Source organism: Equus przewalskii, chromosome 4 (assembly GCF_037783145.1).
Source record: "Equus przewalskii isolate Varuska chromosome 4, EquPr2, whole genome shotgun sequence".
NCBI lineage: Eukaryota > Metazoa > Chordata > Mammalia > Perissodactyla > Equidae > Equus > Equus przewalskii.
The window spans coordinates 10,955,652-10,978,994 of record NC_091834.1 but is presented as its reverse complement, the minus strand read 5'-3'; the positions used below and the strand labels follow the sequence as shown (position 1 = coordinate 10,978,994).

General features: G+C 42.8%; 1 protein-coding gene across 1 annotated transcript in view; it reads right to left on the bottom strand.

Annotated features, from left to right (window-relative positions):
- Window positions 1-3,439: 3,439 nt before the first annotated feature.
- Window positions 3,440-23,343, bottom strand: part of RALA (RAS like proto-oncogene A) — a 72,560-nt gene continuing 52,656 nt past the window's right edge. The window contains exons 2-5 of the mRNA XM_070615461.1: window positions 21,287-21,438; window positions 18,930-19,138; window positions 13,224-13,398; window positions 3,440-5,403 (exon numbers count right to left, since the gene is read on the bottom strand). Coding sequence (XP_070471562.1) covers window positions 5,281-5,403; window positions 13,224-13,398; window positions 18,930-19,138; window positions 21,287-21,400 — 621 coding nt within the window. The 5' untranslated portion in view covers window positions 21,401-21,438 and the 3' untranslated portion in view covers window positions 3,440-5,280. The remainder of the gene's footprint in view (window positions 5,404-13,223; window positions 13,399-18,929; window positions 19,139-21,286; window positions 21,439-23,343) is intronic.

Genomic DNA, 23,343 nt, shown 5'->3' with positions numbered 1-23,343 from the left:
CTATCAGGAACCAGAGAGTCTTCATGCCCACATTAAGGATCCCCGGGTTGGCCCCTCCCTGTGTGCTGCAGGCCTCCAGGGAGGCTGGGAGGACCCTGTAGCTGTGCCTCTGACCTCGCCTTCCCTCCAGGGTCCTCCACCTTTGAAGGGTCCCCCTTTCCTCACTGGCAGGAATTCCTGATTTTCATGAGCTGCTACAGTAGGATAGAAAGAACATGAAGCGGGACTCAGCCAGCAGTGCTGGATTAAGTCCTGATGCTGCCCCTCCAGCTGTGACCTTGCACAGGCCACCTGATCTCTGCAGACGTCACTTCCTGTCCCTGTGACTTGTCATCTGAGGGTCCTTTCAGTGCTAAGCTTCAGTGCGTACAGAGGTGAGGGGACCTGTATCTCGAGCTCCTTTAACCAGAGTCTCCTGGTTCCTTTTCCTCACATGCCGACATAAAATATATGGACTCAGGAGGTATCTGCATGGTTTGCTCAATGCCAAACAGAATGTCACACAGAAACTTTTTATTGAGAACAGGGGGCTAGGCGTGGTTAAAACTTTTCTCTGCATTTAGAAAATATACGCCCTGTAATAAACTAGCTTAATCTCTGTGCGATCCTCACAATAATCCTGGGAGGTAGACAGGAATGCGTGCTTTTCAGTCAAGCACCTGAGGTTTGGGGAAGTTCCCCAAGGCCAGTGAGAAGGGATGGAGGCCGAATTTGATTCAGGCTCTGGGAATCCTGTCTCTATTGTGCTGTCTCCATTCAAAGCCCCGCCCCCCAGCCCCCAGCCCCCAGCCCCCAGCCCCGCCTCGGAACTCGGAAGGGTGAATGGGAAGAGCTGGAATTAGAAGACGGAAGACCTGCATTCTAATTCTGGTTCGTTCATTACTCGTGTGTCTCGTGCAAGCTATTTCTCTCTTCTGGCCTGAAAACGAAGGGAACAGCTTCTAAGGTCCCTTCTAAGGCAACATCCAGGATTATAGGAAAGCCATCTAATATCTTTCTACCAAATCTGTCATCCCTTACAAAGACCAGTCCATAAACAGGCAAACAGTTGGCAAGTAATGAAGCAATTCCAGGGGCTGCAGCCTGGAATTCCTTGCACTTTCTCCACGTGAGTCCCGTTCCGCTGAGGCCCAGGAGAAGCTGGCTCTCAGACCTGCTCCTTTCTCTCCTGATTCAACCAGGCTTGACTCCGATTTTTTGGCTGTTTGAAACACTCTGCCCTGAGGAGCATCTTCTCACTGCTAGGCGCCTGCAGGCACCTCCACACTCTGGCTGTTTTCCTCAGGCTTTTGATGAAAGCAATCTTGTCCTTTCAGATTAGCCCTGCGGGTTTTCACAGCTCTCAGAGCCCTTGGGAACAGATGTTAAATGGCCCCACCCCCCCCCCCTCCATCCCCAGAAATGGTGCTTCTGTAAGGACTGAGAACACAGAAGGCCAAACCTTCTGCCTTGCCCTCTCCAGGCCTCTCTAGGCAGTCGTTCCGCAGGGCTGCTAGAGCAAAGGGCTGGGGAATCAGTCCAGTTAAAAAAATAGGGAAGAGGGCTTCTGGCCTGCCAGAGGAATGCTGCCTCTTCACCGGTGTGATGGAGAAAGCACTGAGGCCGGAGCCCACAGCTGAGCTCTGCAGTTTTCCCTCTCTGCACTTGCACTTCCTCTTGGCAACCACGCTGTAAGCACAAGGCCTCATCTCCATCCACAGCACCCCTGGGAGCCATCTCAGGACAAACATCGACTAGGTGGTGCAACTGTGGGGAAGCTCCCCACCTTAGTCCAGGCTACTGCATGATTAATTCGAGTCTCCACTCCGCTTCTCCTTCACTGCGCAATGACCAACAGCGTGGCCTTGGGAGCCAGACTACAGTGCTTCCAATCCAAGTAAATAATTAATAGCCTGGTGGCCCTGGGCAAGTTATTCAACTGCTCTGTGCCTGTTTCTCCATCTGCAAAACAGGGGTTAATGAGTGCACCTACCTCATAGGGTTAATATTAATTGAAATACATATATGGATAGAGTATCTTGCATACAGGATACACTATGTGTTTGCTGCTATTATTATTATAAGGATTGTTATAAAAATTGACAAGCATAAGAAATAGGGGGGCCTGGGCCGGCCTGGTGGCGCAGCGGTTAAGTGCACATGTTCTGCTTTGGCAGCCTGGGCTCTGCCAGTTTGGATCCCGGGTGCAGACATGGCACTGCTTGACGAGCCATGCTGTGGTAGGCATCCCACGTATAAAGTAGAGGAAGATGGGCACGGATGTCAGCTCAGGGCCAGTCTTCCTCAGCAAAAAGAGGAGGATTGGCAGCAGTTAGCTCAGGGCTAATCTTCCTCAAAAAAGAAAAGAAAAGAAAAAGAAATAGGGGCCCTACCCAGAGTAAGGAGACCTGGACTTAATCTCGACTCTTTTTAAAACCACCTTTCCTCCTTTCGCGTGGAACACAGACATCCTTGCCTCAGGGCGCATCTCCGAACCGCCCTCACTCACACAGGTCCTTCCCCTGGGGCATTCCCAGCAGGGCCCACGGTGGGCAGTCCGGAAACATCTGAAGCCAAAAGCGTGAATGAAGACCTCTATGGACCTGCCACTCTCGACTTCCAAAGTAATTTGCTGAAGGGAGACTTCTAACACTGGATTAAATAAAATGTACTCCTTTGAAAACTTGACGGGAACTTTTGGTAAATGCTTGTAGTTTTACTCTGAAGGTAGGAATATAAGGTTGCCAAATTTTAAGTTCTACATACTTGTCACAAAGTTTTGAGACATGACATTCTGCTCCACTGGAAAACTAGAACTTCACCTAACTTCCACTTGGTACATAATTTTTCACATCATACTCCATTGGTGTTAAAAATGGTCCATACATTGAGGTTAAAATTTTGCCAATTATAACCTAAACGTGTGAATTTGGGCACCGCTGAGTAAAAAATTAAAATACACTCGATTTTGAAAGGTTATGCTCAATGTTGGGACAGACTGTTCCTGCCCCCCAGGCTGTCTGCCAGTTTAATAGGCCATTCTTTCCCACCAGACACCAAAGGTGAAAGAGAATGGCCTGCAGCTTGGTGAAATGCTATCTGGGTGGTTACTCCTGCCACAATTTGGAAATTAAATCGTCTCTGGGGATCATTCTGGTTAGATGAATATAAAGCTGTCACCTATTCATTCTAGAGTTTAGTAGTATTCTAAAAGTAGAGTACACATTTGTGACTGTCATGACAGCTTAAGAGTATCTTTTATGTAACCGTGCATACAGCACTCTTCCATTTCTGAGCCTTGATTAAACCTGGGCCTGACAATACTGTTACTTAGGAAATCTGGCATTACGCAAAAGAAGTCCCCAAGTGTCAGCTGTTTTTAAATCTCTGGTTAAGATGCCAGGTTGATAAATCTGAATTTTACATGTTCTATTGTAAACATCAAGTAACACCACAAACATTTTAAAAAAGGAAGTTTATTGGTCTTTAAATGGCTCAAATTGCAAATAAACCAATCGGGTAGTGGCATCAGCCAAAGACATGTGATGCATCGTTGTCAGCTGGCTTCATAGCACCTCAGTACCCAGGAGAGGAAAGGTCTACAGCAAAGTCACAATGTCAGTGGTTAGGCCCCCTGGTTCAGTAAGACTGCAGCGAGCACACACGGAGGGCGCGGGCCCGCGGGACATCGGGAACTTTAATTCCGCACATGGCGTAGCCTATGAAAATACAGAATGAAAGATGTACACCTCAAACCCTTTAAGGACAAATATTTAACGTGACAAGCCAGATGTAATATCTAAAGAGTTGAGTTCCTAAAAAGCCTATTTTTGTCAACTTTACATACACATCTGTTACCTGGAAAGCCTGAACACATCTTTGACTTGTTGAAATTAGGACTGGGTGAAAAGAAAGGAAAACTTTGTTGAATCAACTGCCCCAGCCCCATTCCAAAGGAGAAAAGAAAAATCTGACAGTGGTATATTTCCCATCGAAATTATGTTCCAAATAGCGTGCACACCACACAGCGGCGCCACAGGCCTAATCTTCGGTCTGTGCACGCCAAACACGCTTCCTGACTCTACTTGGGTTTGATTGCTTGATGCTGACTTTAGGAAAATGTAGCTGCAGTGTTCTTTACTGTGAACACAGACAGACTACAGATACTCCTAAGACCTCCCATAGAGCCGACTCATGAATACAGATTTAGAAATGAACAGGTGGAAAGCATGGATATTTTCCTGAAGTGTTCTAGTGCAAAATGCATTAGCACTGTTGACATCTTTCCTGGGCCCTGCTCCGAAGAGATCAAAAACTTAACACAGGCTCACCACTTGCAGAAAGGATTTCCAGGGACCAGCATCTTAAAGAAACAGAGGGTTCCTGAAACATAACTGGTGCTGAATGCTCACAGTCAAGAATTAGCTTACAGAGAGATGCTGGCCCCTCGCTTTAAACTACCGTACAGTTAACTAGAAGCAATCACGGAGCTCTGGAACCTTACTTGCAAGAACCAGAGTATGGCACACATTTTAAATTTGATACACTCCCAGCAGACAGTTATTTCTCAAGAACCTTCTATACAAAAGTTGTACTCCATACTAGGCATATATTGTCTCACCAGGACACATGGGACAAGGGGCCCACAGCGCCAGTGAGGACACACCCAGAACGATGTAACCAGGTATTTTTCAGTTTCTAAATTAAGGCATAGTCAAAAGTTTCCATGTACAAGTTACACCACTTTTCTAATTGATCACCAGGTAATTAATGCAGGTTCACAGATGAATCACTCTCAATTTAACTATATGCAACAATCATGCCAATAACTTTTTCTTCTACATTTTGCATAACAATGGTTAAAAAAAGTGGTACAGTTTAACTATCATGTTCACAATTGTCATTTTCCAAGGCAAGAGAAGACCCCGACATTTTAAAATGATAGAAATTTAAGCTTTATAATCAACTGGAGGAAGCAGCCTCCCCCCCTCCCCCCCACCATCTCGCCTCTTCATCAGTTCAAGAAGGACCGCCCACGACACACGAGCTCACACACGACATCCAGGACCGGAATAAATGTAGGCAATTATGAAATAAGGTGAACTTTGCTTCTCGATGAAGCCACATTAATTTCTTTTTTAAGTGAATTTGACTTTCAGCGCAGTTCCAATTCATGCTTTTAGAGATACATAACAATTTCCAAAATGTTAAAGTAATTTCAGTCAATTGAGCCTTCAGTGGCGATGCTTATAAATTATATTTATTAGTATGGTCAAGATAAGAAAGGAGTTTGGGCTTTGATTATAAAATGCAACATCTTTCTCTGATTCTCTTGGCTAAACTTTTCCTCTTCTTTTTTCCATTCTTTTCTTTGCTGTCTTCCATCTTTCTGGCTCGAATTTCCCTCATTAAATCAAAAAATACCTAGAAAAAAGAAAATAGGGTAAATAAAACAAATACATAATATGAGCTTGGTACTTCTCTGAATCACAGCATAAATCTTGGGAATCATGTAGTAATAAACATTTAAGAGCTCTTATTTGGGGGGCTGGCCCCGTGGCCGAGTGGTTAAGTTCGCACGCTCTGCTGCAGGCGGCCCAGTGTTTCGTTGGTTCGAATCCTGGGCGCGGACATGGCACTGCTCATCAAACCACGCTGAGGCAGCACCCCACATGCCACAACTAGAAGGACCCACAATGAAGAATATACAACTATGTACTGGGGGGCTTTGGGGAGAAAAAGGAAAAAAATAAAATCTTTAAAAAAAGAAAGAGCTCTTATTTGGGGATTATAAGGGGAGGAAAGCTCAAAACTAAAGTCTGCTTCTCCAAGTATACTGAGAAAGTGGGAAAATGGGGAAATTTTCTGATTTGACTTTTTGGTAAAGATGTTCACATAATAAACCTGATCTTTCTGTCCCAATTTTCAAGATAAAAATGAAAAAAGCACAAGTGATGACAGCTCCAAAGATAAAACAATGGATTACATTTGAGTAATTTATTATTAGTAAATGTATTTTGTCAATTCATACTTTAAAGTAGTTAATGTTTAATAAAATTTATATTTAATAACTCATTTTTCTTCAGCTCCATTTCAGAAAGAGAGCTGAGGAAAATGAGTACTTCCTTTACCGTTTTCATACCAGGCATTAAAAAACAATTTTGTTTCTTGCACCATATTTGAGAATTTATCAATTTTTGTCTGATGTCTAGAAAGTGGCAAGTAATGAGAAATATTAGCACAATAATTTAAAAACTACTTGCGTAACAATTCCAAAGTTAAATATCAGTAATAAATGCGTGGGTGCACGCAGAGAAGGGCGTGAAGGAGGGGACCCGCCCTGTACACAAACAGTTATGGGTGAGTATATGATAAAGAGAGGAATCACTGTTATGGCTCACACTCTTGCATTTGGGATTAAAGAAAATTTCAGTTATTATTTTTGTAATAAAAAAACTCACTAAGATTAAAAACAAATATAAAGGAGCTAAAGAAGGCTGTAAGTAAATAAACGTATGCCATGTAATGACATGACATGCATGACGCAGGCAGAGCCCCTGCGTGTGCGCAGGACGGGAGTTACAGGTATTTGCTTGCATTTGAAACAGAAACAATGCAATGATAAACCAAACACTAATAAACAATTTTCTTTTCAGGAGGAAGGGAAAAGGGTAGAGGGAATAGTGAGGCATCTCTGAATATACCTTACTATATAATTTCTACTTTGGAAATGTAAATGTTTTACATATTCAAAAAGGAAATTAAAAAATTACACAAAAGCAGTTGCTAAAAACTGAAAAGCAAATTAAAACAAGTATGACTAACTATATGTCAAGTTGATAACATAATCATACAGAGAAAAGAATTATTTCAAGAGACTTTAAAACACAGATATGGTATATCTTACAATAGACGCTAAGAATAAAAATAAAAACAAAACCTCAACAAATTAAAAACAAAACACAACAAATCTTAAACTTCACTCTGTAGTTTAGGTGTTAGTGGTAACAGTGGTATGCGCTTTTGGAATGATTTATATATATATATAAATCTATATATATAGCAGGGTATATATATATATATATATATATATAGCAGGGTAATGCAAGTAAGTAATTATGTTCAAGTAGGTTAGGAACCAAGACTTTCAGTGTAAGAGAGAAGATATAAATACAGAACCAAAGAGATAAAAGTTCTGAATGCTAAAACTAAACTGGAAAGAACAGTATAATCTCATGATTTTTTTTCTTTTAATAATACATATTTCCTGGCACTATTCACTGAAAGGCCATGAAACAATGACAACTCACTAGCAACAAGCAAATTAGTCCCCAGGTTGTGGCTGCTAAATACCATTGCTCCCAGTGGAACCAGGGATCCCTAGAAGAATGGCTGATTCCTGGTCTGGAGCAAGAAATAGTAAGGCAGAAAGCAAGGAAGTGATCAGAGCTTAAAGGGCTGAGTCAAGTGGACAGAGGGCCAACACAAAGGGGAATGAACGGTTAAAGAAGGAAAAAACTGAGCAGAGAAACCCCGCAGAGAATTCAACAGACGGGAACACACGGCTCATAAAGCCCCGAGTTCCTGCCCTCCTGCTGCAGTCTGACTCCCCAGAGAGTGGAGATCCCGGAACGCCTCTGCCTCAAGTCCACAGCTGACCAGCCGGGCAGGAAGCTTCGAGCTGCCCACGTGGGATTATTAGGGTACCCCTAGCACTGCCTTCTGACGCAGATGCACCACTACAGAATGGACACCAGAAGGCTTAATGTCTAATTTTAGATGAGTACCTGCAATAAACTTCAAATAAATCCCTATTAGAAACCGCCAAGGTCATCTTAACTAGCAAACGCAGTGGCAAACTTGTAAAGTCTGCATCAGCTAATGCAATGAATTAACGCTGAAGGAAGCCCTGTTTCAAGTGCCAAGTGGAAGGAAATGAGCAAGGAGGGATACAAATAAAGAACCGGTTTTGATGAACTCAGATAAATGAGAATGCCCAAAGCACAGGGCTTCTTCAAACCTCTTTTAATACAGACACTTTCAAAATTACTTTTCTCCCTCATTTCCTCCCACCTTCTTCTTCTCCTCCTGTCTCCCTCTTTCTTTTTTCCCATTTGAGGACAACCCGGTATGTACAAAATTTGGCTCTTCTAATTTTAGACTAGAGATCACGGTAAATCCCTCTTCTTCTCACAAAAATCGAGGTAAGACAAAACTAAACAAACACACACACAGCCTCAGAATGCTTAGCTTAGAACATTTACAGTTAAAAACATATAACAATTCTTAGACATGACCAACATCTCTCTTAAAAGCATCACGGGGCCACTGGCTTAAATCTAAACCTTTGCCTTCACCAGTTTCTTCATTTTAAGTACTTAGCAGCCCCTAGCTCACATCACAGACAATATCAAAATTTCAAATGGATTAGGGATCTACTATGAAAGCCAACACAAAAAGAAAGCACAAAATTATAGAAAAGTTTTTTTAAGTTCAGGATGGGAGAGAGCTTTTCAAAGGAAGCCACAAAACCCAGAAGCCCCAAAGGAAAACACTGACAAATCTGGCAGCATCATCTCGAATGTCTTTCCACAGCAAAAGACAAAAAGAAGCAAAATTAAAGACATGGTACAGATTAGGAGACAACACTCAGAACAGCTGTCAATGGACAAAGGGCGAGTGTCCTTAATATAAAGTGGGCTGACGAATCACACAGAGAAACAACCCATTAGATCAATGAGCAGAAGAAAAATAATCTCAGAGTTCACAGAAGATAGACAACTGGCCCATGAGTCACCTGCAAGATGCCCGGCCTCATTAGTGTCAGGAAACACAGATTAGAACAGTGATGTACCCATCTTGCTGGCGACTTCCAAAGGCTGCTTTAAGCAGCGCTGGCAGGCAGTGGAGAGGGTCCTCATGCTGCTGGAGAGACCAAGGACAGCCCTCCGCAGGACACTTGTCACCACAATGTAAACACGCCCCTGCTTTACCCTTGCACGGGCGCACAGACAGAAAGTTCTCCGCAGTGCTGTGCGTAATAGACAAAACTGCAGACAATCTAAATGCCAATACTAGGAAAGTGGCTGAATTATGAAAAAGCCTGACTATGGAACACTTTGCAGATTTTAAAAAGAACGTGGTACATCTCTATGCAATGACATGGAAAGAACTACAAGATCTATTTGTTATAAAATTTAAAAAGCAAACCACAGAAATTGTCTATCTATCTATCTACACAGAAACACTACATATATAGGACATGCATATACACTATAAAGTCCTATTTGCACGGGAACAGCAAGCAGACACAAGCTTCCCCCGCCCGTAAATGCAGGTGAACGTCTGGAAAGACCCCTCGAGTCAGCACGCTACCTACAGCAGGGGAGTGGGATTTGGGTGAGGGGACTCAATCTTTCCTCCTTATAGTTTTTCCTTTGTATCATGAAATTTTTTTTACACAACATGCAAGTGTTCATGGATTAGCTATACAAAAAAAAAAAAAAAAAACCCCAAATAATAAGTAAATGCAGTACGTTTCTACTAAAATTCTTTCCCCAACAAAACAGTGGCTCTCTTGACATAAGAAATCAAACTCCCCTTTTTGATATCTACTCGTTCAACTGCTTCCCATTCCTCCAAGACGTTCCTTAAAATTAAGAGGAAGCTTGGAGCTAACGATTTAAAGGGCCAGAGCACTCAGCTAGAAGGGTCCTAACAGGGCAGATGCACCGGGCCCCCAGTGAGCACACGCGCAGGCGTGCCTGATGGTCCTCCAGCCTCTGGGCGATGCCTGTGCGGCAGGCCTGGCCTCCTGAGACAGGCTAGGCCCCAGTTCCACATTCTGACGGCCAGGAAGCTTCTTCACGGGTAGACTTAAAGTCTGCCTCTTTGGAACTTCTACCCAATGATCTATTTGGAATCCAGAGAAGGATGAGCCCGTAAGATCTTGTAGGGACCTGCTATTTGTTTTCTGTGAGAACTCATGGTACTTTCCAATTTAACAGAAGGAGACAAATGAACACTTGCTACCCCAGAAAATCTGTATCACGCTTCTAGTAGCGGACGACATACAAGATGGGAGATACCACACGTATTCCAACCATTGTTTTGAGAAAAACAGTGAGGAAAGACCAGGGTAGCAGTTGGCCAGACCCAGAGGCAGCAGACGCCACCACCAACCCTGTGAACTTGAGTCAAGCCTGGAATCTCCCCACACCTCAGTGTCCTCATCTAAAAAAGCGAGCCTGATGACATGGTTAGTGCCCGCCACAGTGCCCGGTTCTCATAAGCACAAATGAGTATGAGCTCTTGTAACCATTACATTATTTGCTCAGCAAAAAACCAAATATAACCTAATTCTAGAAACTGAATAGTTGCTGCAAGTTCCTTTTATTCAGCCCCTGAGGTGCTTTATCTCGTGGCCGGTCTTCAGGATGCAGCGGGACGTGAAATCATAGTTCTCAGTATGAGCTTGTACCTCAGTTTACAGCAGTGGCACTTAATGTAATTCTGCTTTGGGGACGAGACCAGTGACTGCAGACTGTATTTTCCAAAAGTGACCACAGCAGTACTTCCTCCGTGCTTTTCCAGAATCTTCCACTGTCCATCAAGAGGTGGAGTCTACTCCCCTCCCTCCTGAACCTGGGGGGACTTTGTGACTACCTTGACCGATAAAACGAGGTGGAAATAATGCCGGGTAACTTCCCAGGCTGGGTGTCATAAAAGGCAATATGGCATCTGCCGGGTTCTTGTTCTCTTGTGACACTTGCCCTTGGAACTCTGCCACCCTGCTGTGAGAAAGTCTAAACCAGCGCACACGGAAAAGGTCCCATGGAGAGGGACAGAGGCATTCCTGGACAAGAGCCATCGTCACCTGGCTGACGCAGCCCTGTGGGGACGAGCCTTTAGACCTTAAGTTCAGATGCTGCCAGTGCCCAGACTTCAAGCTTTTCAGCCGAGACATCCGACACTGGAGCAGAGATAAGCCGCGTCCCCTGTGCGCTGTCCAGTTCTCGGCCCACAGACTCCATGAGCGCAATAAAGAACTGTTTCACCCTTTAAACTTCTGGAGCGTTTGATATACAGCCGCAGAAACCAAAATAGCTCTATATCTTTTACTTTTCTCTTTTGAAAAGTAATACATGCCCATAGCAAAAAATTCAAACAGAAGTCCTAACAGGTATTTACAGTGAAAAAAGCACATACCTGTGACTGAGCTCTCTGGTGGCACCACGGGTACTAGATTCCACACACCCTCTGAAGCGCACACACGTGTGTGTATGAGTGAGTATTTAACACACAGATGGCAGCAAACTGGAGACACGGTTCTGCACTGTGTTTTCACTGACTTTATGTAGAAGATCCTTCCACATCAGCACACTGAGCTCCATCTTCCTTTCTGGCTAAGGTCGCAGAGCCCTCCGTTACGGGACGCACCATAATCTACCCGAGTCCGTTACTGGACACTCGGCCACTTGCAGACTTTTGATTCTACAAACCATGCTTCAGTGACTACCACTGAAGAGACATTTATGCGAGGATGCATGATTCTTATCTGTATAACATATTTTTAAAACTTGAATTGTTGGGGTCACAATTTTGATAGAAAACTGTCAAACTGCCCTTGCAAGAACATACGAGTGTTCCTGTTTTTCTACACTCCTGTCAACAGTATAGTATCAACCTTGTTGCTTTTTTCCAATGTGACAGGTAAAAAACTCTATGTCATTATATTTTTCAATTGCACTTCCCTTTTTATAAGTGAGACTAACCCTCTTTTCAAGTTTAAAAGCGATTTGCATTTCTTTTCTGTGACACGCCTTTTGCGGTTTTTCACCTTTTTCCTTGGGTTGTTGGTCTGCCTCTCACTGTCCTGTGACAGCTCTGATAACGCACACTACCACTGTCCCAGGGCCTCTGACGCCAGCAGAAGACACCACAGGACTGTCACAACAGCAGCTTCATAGCTTGGACGGTTCCTGTCCGCCTCTCCTCCCCACCCCCCTCAGCTGGAGCAGAGTTTAGTGTGTGTTCCACAAGCTGCTCAAGACATCAAACAGGAAGAAACAAAGGATATATATGCTGTGACAAAGTTCAATGTTGCCTTTCAAAACTTTCCAACACAACGAACCTTCAAACATTTTCATTAGTACTTTAAAAAACGTTTGCCATAACTTTAGAGGAAACTGCTATACTGAGTACAAATCTTGTAGCATTCATATCGTTCAGGTATCTTGGACTTAGAGGAATCTGGCCATGTGACTAAAAAAAAAATTAATCAGCTTAAGATAGTAATGACACTGAAAAAAATCTCTAATTTTTTTTTTAACCTAATGATTTCTGGATCAGAGTTATAAATCTACAGGCACAAGCAGACCAGGTCACTGAAACTTGACGCCGCCTGGAGCAGTGTTGCTCAAAGTGCATTCCACCCATCCACCGTCTGCACCCCCTGGGAGCTTGCTACAAACGCAAATTCTCAGGTCCCACCCTAGACCAAATGAATCAAAAACTCTGGGCGTAAGATCCAGGAATCTGTGTTTATCAGACTCCACAGGCAAGTCTTCTGCAGGTCAGACTCTGAGAGGCACTTCCTAGAGCCGATACTTGGGGCTGAAAAAGGGCCGACCTGGAGGCTCGAAGACTCGGCCTGAGCCCCAGGCAGCCTGCCCAAACCCTCGGGCGGGTGGCAGACGAAGCGCCGTGGGAAGGCTCCTCCAAACCAGGTAAGGTGCTCCTCGCCTGGTCTCTGAAGCGCTGATCTGAAAACAGTGGGAAGACGGGAAGAGGGCAGAGGATTCCCTTTCCACCGAGGGAAAAGCAGAGGCTGGGGGGAATGTGGTTGTGGGAATGGAGGTTTTAAAATCCTCTTATGTGCGGGCTCCTTCATTGTGGGAAGCACTTTCACTTTTGAGAACTTAAATGGGCTGGGCAGGTGTCAGGTCGGAGGACTTAAATTCCTCCTAAATTATCCAGCCAATCAGGATATGGAAAAAAAAGAGGCAGGATTCAGGTCAAGAGTCCTGTCAGTGCTAACAAAAAAAAAAGTGCATTGAGCGACGGCATCTCCTGTGTCACCGTCTCACTCAGGAACCTAGGGACACAGTCAAATGAGAAATTCCCAACACCCTGTACTAGAGCACACGGGGCTGGTGGGATCAACACGCATGAATCTCTATCTGAGAGTCTCAGGATTTCGACAAGACGGCCGAGGGAGAGCCGAGTGCCGCCGGCCTCCTCACCTTGTCCACGTTGGCTCGCGTCTTAGCCGATGTCTCCACGTAGTTGACGTTCCACTGATCGGCTCTGGCCTTTGCCTCTTCCACAGAAACCTGCCTTTTATCTTCTAAGTCTGATTTGTTACCAACCAGCAGAAACGGAACATTCTCATCTTCTTTTACTCTTAAAATCTGCTCCCTGCATAACAGAAAATGAGAAAGAAACACTAACATTACCTCTAGATGCTAAAATAACAAATACCACCTGACATCAGCACTTATTTATAGGTTTCTACACAGTGACAATGAGCTGAGTCCTTACACGGTTGGAAAGAAGCAGCTTCCTCCCTGTTTCACATCATTCGAGCTACACGTCCACTTCACTGATGAAGGAAAAATACCCCGACGCAGAGTATAAACACGGCTGTACAGGCACGAAATCAGTGCCAAATGCAACTTCCCCCTAAACAGTTTTCTTAAATTTTTTACATTAGAAGGGTTTCAGGTTTGTATAAAAGCTGTAGACAGTACAGAGTTCCCGTATACCCTGCACCCAGCTCCCCCCACTGTTAACATCTTTCGTTAGTGTGGGATGTTTATCACAACGAACGAATGAATACTGACACATCATTGTTAGCTAAGTCCAAACTTTATTCAGATGTTCTTCCTTTTTCTGTTCCAGCGTCCCATCCAAGACACCACGTGACATTTCGTCATCATATCTCCTGAGAGTCCACGTGGCTGTGACAGTTCTCAGACCTTCCTTGTTTCTGACGACCTTGACAGTTTGAAGAGCGCTGGTCAGGTAATCTGTAGGACATCCCTCAATTGGGATTTGTCTGATGTTCTTCTCACAATTAAATTGGGGTCATGGGTTTTGGGAGGAGGCTCACAGAAGGAGAGAGTGCCATTTTTATCATATTATATCAAGAGTCCCACTAAATGTTGTTACAGCCCCACACATGCCAGAAATATCTGAAGTCAGCTCTTGAGTAGAGATTTTGCATTTAGAGAAAAGTCATACAATGTGAAAGTGTCACCAGTAGTAAAGGCATCTTGACTCTGCCCCTCCTCCTCATGTGACTGAGCAAAGTACTTCTCTGCCTCAGTTTCCTCATCTGTAAAATGGAGCGAACAATAATACCCTTCTTATATGGCTGCTATGAGGATTAAAGGTAAAGTGCTTAGCATTGTGCACATAGTAAATATGCACTAAATGTTAGCTGTTCTTCACGACTATTATTAATCTACTGGAGAAAGAAGTTCTCTTGTAAAATCAACAGACAAAAGAAATCTGTAAGACTAAGGTTTACTATCTTGCTATCTTACAGATGCCTCAGCTCTGAAATTATTAAGAGATGTTGAAACTAGAGGAACATAAATATTTTAGACTATGAGAAAATGAGAAAATCGAAGGGACTATTAGAATGATAGATGAGCAAAGCACACTGATTTGCAGGGTTCTCAGAGGGAGGTTTGAGACTGCGTGTAAATCTCTGTGATGGCTTATTTTCAGATGAGTCTATTTTGTGCTTCTTAGACAACGTCTCCAGAATACCACCTCACCTTCATTCCTGCTAACACCTTACTGAGTGCTCACAACGTGCCATGCACTGTTTTAAGTGTTTTACATACGTTATTTTAACCCTCATTCCTTACTACAGATAAGGAAACTGAGGCACAGAGAACTGACATAACTCATTCCGAGTCACAGTTAAGTGGAACTGAGATGTGAATGTGAGAAATCTAACTCGAGAGCACAGAACAACCTCGACACTAACTAGCATGGGGACTCCCCATAACGGAATATCTAAGGGAACAAACTGTCCCAGAAGGTTTCGTTCCCCCAACTTCTTCATCACGAGAGACCCCTACCTCCGAATGGAGTGAACACAAGGTGTCTACCGGGCGACAGGGTGAGGTTCTCCACGTTACATGACGTTTCCCCTGCATGGCAAAGTTACAGACTGACAGAGGGAAACTTCGTTCTTATGTCTAGCGATCGGATCAAACCTGTGGGAGAAGATGGGGTACAAGAAAGGTGGAAGGAAGGAGTGGATCATATAAAAACTATTTTACTTTTCTGGAAAAATGTATTCAATTAGTTGTTTCATTTGAGGGTTAAAATTGATACTAACAAAGTAACTAGTGGGGGCCAGCCCTGTGGCCGAGCGGTTAAGTTTATGCACTCCGCTTTGGTGGCCCGGGGTTTCACCGGTTCTGATCCTGGGCGCGGACATGGCACCACTCATCAGGCCACGCTGAGGTGGCGTCCCACATGTCACAACTAGAAGGACCCACAACTAAAATATACAACTATGTACCGGGGGGCTTTGGGGAGAGAAAGAAAAAGAATAAAGAAAAAAAAAAAAAGTAACAGTGATATTATAATGTGATGTCACAGAATAATTACATAATTTTAAAACAATGCCCTAAGTAAACATGCTTAATACATTAAAACAAATATACGGTAGGGAAAAGGGCTATATTAAAAAGGAAATTTACCATATTTAACATGAATTTCGTTTAACAACATGAAACGTGGTGGCCATATGTTGTTATAAAAGAGCCATGACTCGTTTAACGAGAGCCAGTGCAGCAGGGCTGTTGAAGGAAGAAGATGGAGGCAGAGCTCCTGGATTCCCACTCTCTGCCATCCCCAACTGCATGGCCAGGGGCAGGTCACGGAACCCCCCCGTGCTTCAGCTTCGTCATTTATCAATTTGGTACTTTTTTAAAAAAAATCACATTTAGGAAGAAGTCACTAACTGTGAGCATTATTTTATGCATCACTAAGAAAAAGTGCTGCCAATTTTAACTGTAACATGTCATACTGTAAGACACAGCTCTGATTTTAAGAGATGACAAAATGTAAAACAATTTGTCTTCGAATCTATGAAATACGGTAGCATCTACCTCGTCTGTGTTAATGCTTAGAACAGTGTGTGGTATGTGTTAAGTACTGCGTGAGCATTAGGTGGTGGTGGTATTTGTCCTATTACTTCATTCCCCTGATTACTGATGCAGCAGCCCAGCAGCCAACAGTCCAACAGACTCAGTGCTTGCAGGAAGTTCTCTAGACCTGAATTGTTCATTTTTCTAACATGAATAAGCTATGGCCCACTCTACAGTCACTTCCATCCTTCACTGATTTGTACTGGCCTTAAACATCCTCTTGGAAAGCAGAAGTGTTCCTCGAGCCCGGACCTGGGTGACACGTGCTGAGCTGTACAGCACTGCCGAGTGCCCACGTGTTTCCTACCACTCACACGATCTCGCAAAAAGCTTGCCAACACTCACCGTTATTGCTATTAAATTTACGATGTATTTGTGAATAGGATTTTGGCCCATCGCAATCTTTTCCCAGTGCTGATAACAACAAATTTGCTGTTACTTTCTTAGCCTACTTCCTTTGTGATCAATAGCCTGAACTAAGATGTTAATAACAACTAACTTACCACTCAGTCTCACTAACCACCAGGAATGCCAGACTGACTCAGGTGTTTGTGACCTCAGAACTTCTGGTCATACGTACGTATAGTCATTAATTTACTTCTTGATAAACACCTATTCAGCCACTCTGAGTCACATGCTTCAGGAAGACCGATACTGAAATTGCAGTGTGATTAATGCTATCAGAAACATGGCCATGGAAACTTGGACCTACTGGGTTCAGAGGTGAGAAGAAGATGTTCTTTAGAGTTAATAAGTTGGTTTTATTAGCTACTTTCCTGGATGTCAGAGAAAGAGAATGCTGTCTATAGCCTTCAGACACGCTTTGCTTAATATGAAGCTCCCTTTAAACAGAGTTTTAGAGGCTATTATAGAATTTTAGAATAGGAAACTGGTCCAACTTCTTCATTTTTGACATAAGGAAAGTGACAACCAAAAAAGCTAAAAGAGTTTTCTAACACTTCTATCAAACATTTACTAATAAGCATGTCCTATATATTATACGGTAGCAACTGTGACAAGTACGAGCACTATGGATACTGAGGTGGATAAGAAGTGGGACTTGCTCTCAGGAATTTCTACCTTATCAGGAAAAGCACATATAAATCACGCTCAGTGTAAAAGTGTGGTAAGTGTGCTACTGGAGCTGGCGCAAGTACATTGCACACACAGAGGAGGAAAGCACGGAGTCTGCCTTGGTGAGGGGTGGACCAGGAAGACTGAAGAGGAGCTGACATTCGTGCTACACTTTGCAGGTTAGACCACATGGTCTAACAGGGAGTGCCTACTGTAACCATTCAGACTGTCTCAAAATGCCTTTCCTACTGCTGGTCAGGCACAAGAACCATTTTTATTGATGGGAGAGGCAACACATTGGATGTAAAACAGACGAGTAATGAATGATTCACTTATTTTCTGTAACAGCACGAGCCCCAGATTCTTTCTCTTGGCATAAAATACCTTATTCCCTTGAGATACCACTTTGGCTTTGGTGACTATGGTGACAAAATTTATTCCATCACCCAGAACAGGTCCTGCTACCTAATAAGCACTCAAAGATTTGCTGAATGAATGAATAAGCACTGACGTTTACGTAACTTCAACATGTCTCCCAGGATTACAAACCACCAGCATCTGCCGCCCTTTGCACTTTAGCACATACAAATCTCCTTCCTTAAAGAAACCAACAAACCTAATTTTACAAATAAATCTATATTTTAACAGTTTCTCAATGACATGCTTTTCTGCAAAGAATGTTCTCTTAGAATCCTTTAAGTTCTTGAGACTTTCAAGTGTATATAAAAAAGAATGCTTTGTATATAAGCTTGAGTTTTTCGCTTAACCACCTGGAATGACTTCTTTCCTCACTTGTGGAAATCCTTCCGGCTCATCCGTTTCCTGAAGACCTCCCAGCTTTTCTCCCCTCCTGGATCCCCTGTAATGGTCACTGTCCATGTCTCCTACTTTGTCACTGGCTTGCTCTTAGTTTCAAGCCTTATTCAACCAGGCTGTGTGAATCTTGAAAATACAGGGTACACATTACATGCCTCTTTCATGTCCCCGATACCAAAGCAAATAACAGAGAAATAAAAGAACATATCAAGAATATTTTTGATTATGCGTGTAGTATTTAAGAACGACTCAAGAACTTACGTGAGCCATATTTCTCTGACAAATGGAGAGAATCCCTCTCCTCCTCACCATAACCTCCCTGCTCAAACACAATGGTTTTGATTTTGCAAAAACTTTTTGATTAAGCAAACAGTAAATAAGATGTAAAAATACTGTGTAACACAACGTAGTGTGCCAATGTGTGGTATTATTTCTATTAAAAAACTTCAGTCCATGCTGTCAGGGCATCTATAATGTGAGGAGGATGCCAATGCGCCTGCTGAGCATCACAGAGGTGCTGAGAAACCAGTGACGAACAGAGAAAGACTTAAAATCTGGGTCAGAGCCACAGGTTGTGATCAAGTGTCAACTATCGTGGCAGCAGTAGTACAGTACTCCAAATAGAAATGCTTCAGTAATGCACAGACTCTGGGTACTGAGGCTCCGATCCAGCTGGCACTGGGATGGCTAAGATGATGCAAGGTGTGCTGAGTATCTGAGTGTCAGCACACAGGGGACAGAGCTATCTACTGCCATCCAAGAGGGAATCCACACAATTAGACAGAGTGAAAGACCAGCACAGAAGAACCTCTAGTGGTCCCCTGGTCTCTGGGGAATAAAGGGTTATGCAGCATGTCGAAGCAGCAGCACGACTCCCTGACGCACCTGAAGTCAGCCGTGGCTGCGAAGGATTCCATTTCTGTGATGGAGAAGACGCAGAGGAAGCCCTCCCCGCTCCGGAAGTAGTTGTCTCTGATGGCCGCGTAGTCCTCCTGCCCGGCGGTGTCCAAGATGTCAATCTGCACCTCCTCGCCGTCCAGCACCACCTTCTTCCGATAGCTGTCCGCCTTGGTGGGCTCGTAGTCTTCCACAAACTGGGAGAGAGCAAGAACGCGGCCATTTTTAAATCATCTGTACTTTTCAAAACTTCCTACTTCGAAATACAGATTCAAATAAAGTCGCCACAAGCGTACAGAGAAGTCCCCTGTACTACTCTTCAGGCAGTCCTCCCCAGTGGTAGAAACTACATTAATTGAAACTTTCATTTTGGGAAATTTAGCAGCTTCCTCATTGGCCAAAAGCGAGGGTTGAATTATTAGCTCTGGGGTGTCTACGACTTGAAAACTGTGCCTTTTTTCTTCCTTAAAACAGTATACCTGCAAAAACTGTTACACATACATTTTATTGAACGTACAAGAACTCCTGTCTACATGACTCTAAGCATAAATTTTCACGTCAGAATTGTGGAAAAAACTTGAAAGTCAGTCAATGTTTAGGTAAGCATTGAAAGTGCTGTTCAATTTTTTCTTTCTCCAAAATGAACCAAGTCAATGCAGTGGCTTATACTACTCAGTAAATGTTAAATCTTGAACTTTGAGATTTCTCCCCAAACTTCTGACTTTTTTTAAATAGTACAATTAAATAACTTTACATTGCCACTTCTATCTTGAATACCATAAATCTGACCTTGATATTTTTGCTCAGTGTATCATACACATACTTTTTGTGTCTTTTTTAAATTAGTTTCTAAAAGTATTTTCATTATCTGATATTTTCTTATATATGTGCTCAATGTCTATATCCCCCTCCTAGAATTTAACTCCTGGGAGCTGGGACCCTGACTCTCCTACTCATTACTGTATCTCCAAAGTGCAGGACAGCGCTGGGTACATGGTAGATGCTCAATAAATAATTATTTTTAAAAATAAACATGGTGTATCTGTAACTGTAAAAGCTACAGAACATTCTATGATATTTACATGCTAATATTTTATAAATATTTATGATAAATATAAATATTCAGATATATCAGATAATATGAATATTAAATGAATAGTGCATATTTATGAATATTAAATGAAAGCTTAACAATTCATCAAATGTCAGGCATGTGAATATTCTTACTTTTGACCTCCTTATTGTCAAGAAAGGGACTGATTTAAGGATTAGTTTGGAAGAAGACTAGCCAGTAAAATCAATATGGAAATGAGTATGGAAAACAGAATTGAATAGATAAATGAGTAATATCATTTAAAGCACCATTTCATCTCCTCTTGCCACAAATTTTTTATCACACTCATCAACAGGACAACTGATGGATTTAAGAGTTTTTTGTGTGTGAAAGAAATGCTGATGAGCAGGCAACAGAAAGAGACATGGAGTGGTAAAAATCTGCAGTATTTTTTGTCAGAGACCAGGCTTAACACTTGGTTGCTCAACAGAGATCACTCCTCTTGGGCGGGTTGGTTAACCTCTCTGAGGTTCTGTTTGTTTTCTCCTGTGTAAAATGAGGATATCATCACCTACCATGCAGGACTGTTACTGAGGATTAAAAGAAAGAGTAACCATAAAACCATGCTCCTATTGGGAGGAAGAAGAATTGAGGAGAAATGCTTAAACTGGATTACCAACTCTTAAATCACTTAGACTTGCTAATAGTCCTCCAGGGAAAGAACATATTGCTGTAAATAGCCTGAGACCTTAACTCTGGGCAGTCAAGTCTAATATAATTACGTGCACACAAATCTGTATCCTGTCTAGTAATTATATTTAGGGACACAGCCTTTCCTTATTTAATGGGGACTGCGGCGACACGCCAAGCACACAATAACTGACTGACTTTTTCACTGAAGTTATTAAAGGACATCTTATGTATGTTAACCTCAGGTCTCAAATAGGTAATATATCCACCAATTAGGTTCTATTAATTTAAGGTGGGAATCTCTACTAAACACTAAAAATAAAAAAGCCAAAGTTAGATTGCTCAAAAATAGGTACTGTTTCCAGTCTTGCTCTGTTTTTTAAAGCATAAGGTTTTTAAGAACCTTGAGTTCTTCCTTGTTAAATTGAATTATGTACAAATGTTGGCTCTAAATTTAAAAATGGAAAAAAAAAAAGATTATTAGCTTTCAAGGAATCCATCCAAAATAGCACCAAAACTAAGCTAGAGAAATACTCTCTGAAAGCCCAAACTTTGATATCCATCATCAAAATGGATAGCCATATCCAAAATCAGCACTTACCTCATCATACATGAACTGAAGAGTCAGGGCCGACTTGCCCACACCACCACTGCCCACCATGATGACTTTGTGTAAGGCCAAAGAATTCTGACCCTTGGGCTTATTTGCGGCCATCTTGTGTCACAGAGTTTTCACCAAAGGTTAAGAAGAATCTGAGAAGAATGAAAACATAAGTAATGTTCAGTACGTTCTTCTTCAGAATTCCAGTGTAGGAAAGAGATAGATGTCCTTAGGCTTCAAGATACTAGTTTTCATTCTTTGGAGATTTTAAACAGATGGCAAATGAGTGTGCTCCTTTCGAGGAAGAACCACTTATCAGAGAACATCATGGCAATAAAACAAGTATATGACTCAAGGGCATACCTCTTTCTTCTCTCTTTTTAATTGAAGTATAATTGACATACAATTTCCTAGAGTGTCAGGTGTATATCATAGTGATTTGATATTTGTATACATCACAAAATGATCACCATGGTAAGTTTGGTGACCGTGTGTCACCATACAAAGTTATTACAATGTTATTGACTGTATTTCTCATGCTGTTCACTACATTCCCATGACTTATTTATTTTATAACTGGAAGTTTGAGCAAAGGGCTGAGGACATTTTCTCTTATAAAAGTTAGTTTTCAGTAATGAGCTGTGACTATGAGTGAAAATTTCCCAGTGCAACCACATGCTGACAATAATGGAGTATTAGCTGTATCAGAATACAATCACGCAGATTATGAAAACAGGCTAAATCATCACTTTGTTTTCATATTAACCTATATTAGCAATAATCAAAGAGATGTTTTTTCTAATTCTAGTAATAAACAACTGACCAAAAGAAACACTGCCAATTAAAAGGTGTACTTACTGCCGGTTTACAAAAGAAACCTCATCCCAACAATCTGGGAGCAGAATTGTAAACAGAATCCAATACTGTATACCCCAGCTTCCAAACAGCATGTTAGCCGACTGTGTGTGGATCCTGGGGTGGATGGCCATTCTAACTTCAACACCTGGATCTAGCGTGCCCTGACCTTCTTCAGAACGTGCCTTTGTTTACTACATTTATGTGCTCAGCGTGGAAACACCAGATTCCTCCAGAAGCTGTACTGGTGATGTCCACTAATGGCACCAGTTACCTTTGGCCCTGGTCCCAGGCCTTAGAAAAAGAGGTGGTGAGGTCACAACAAACAAGGAGTCTGTGTGGAAGCCCCAGCAAGGAGACTGTGTCACTAGAGGCTCGAAGGGGTTGCATCCCTCCTCCTCAGCATCTCTGACTCATTCCAGTCACAGTAAGGCTTCCCCAAGGTGCAGCTCACAGGACCACACGCCATCCTGCCCACCTGTCAGTCTTGTGCCAACCTCCCACAGTGCAGCTACATCAGACCCGCACTGGTCTCCTTCAGCGCTTCCCACACTCTTCTCTGCCTTGGCCTTGGCCATGCAGTTTCCTCCGTTTGGCATCTTCTTCTCCTATCTGGCTAAATCTTCTCAGTTTTTGGGTCTCAGCCTTACCTGAAACTCTCAACCTAAACTAAGGCTCTCCCCTGCTCTGTGCTCTCACATAGGATCTGATTCTTTTCCTTCATAACCGTTATCACAGTTGAAGTTGCCTGAGTATGTTAATTGTTTAATATGGGTCTTCTTCCCTGTTACACCAGAAGCAACTCGAGTGCAGGGGCCATGTCTATTTGGTTTACTTTACACTTCACGTCACTAACCTGGCTTGGTAAAATCAGCCATTAGGTACCTATGTGTTGAATGCACAAAGAAACAAATGTTTGCAGTCTGACTTAACCTTGGGGGGTGCCTTAGGCTGTACTGACATAAAGTAGCTGTTGCTATTAGAGATTCGATCACAAGTCTGGGAAGGACAGTCTGCCGTGCATCTGTGCCTCACACACTGGCTGTACAGGCCACCCAAGAGCTGGGCACTGCCCAGGCCACCCCCAGAAATCATGCCCATGTGCCTGTTTGCCCAATACAGAAAAGTCTTCAGAAAGTAAAATCCAATACTCTCGCTATCCATTTAACAGCACGAACACGTTAAACTTCCTTTAAGACTGC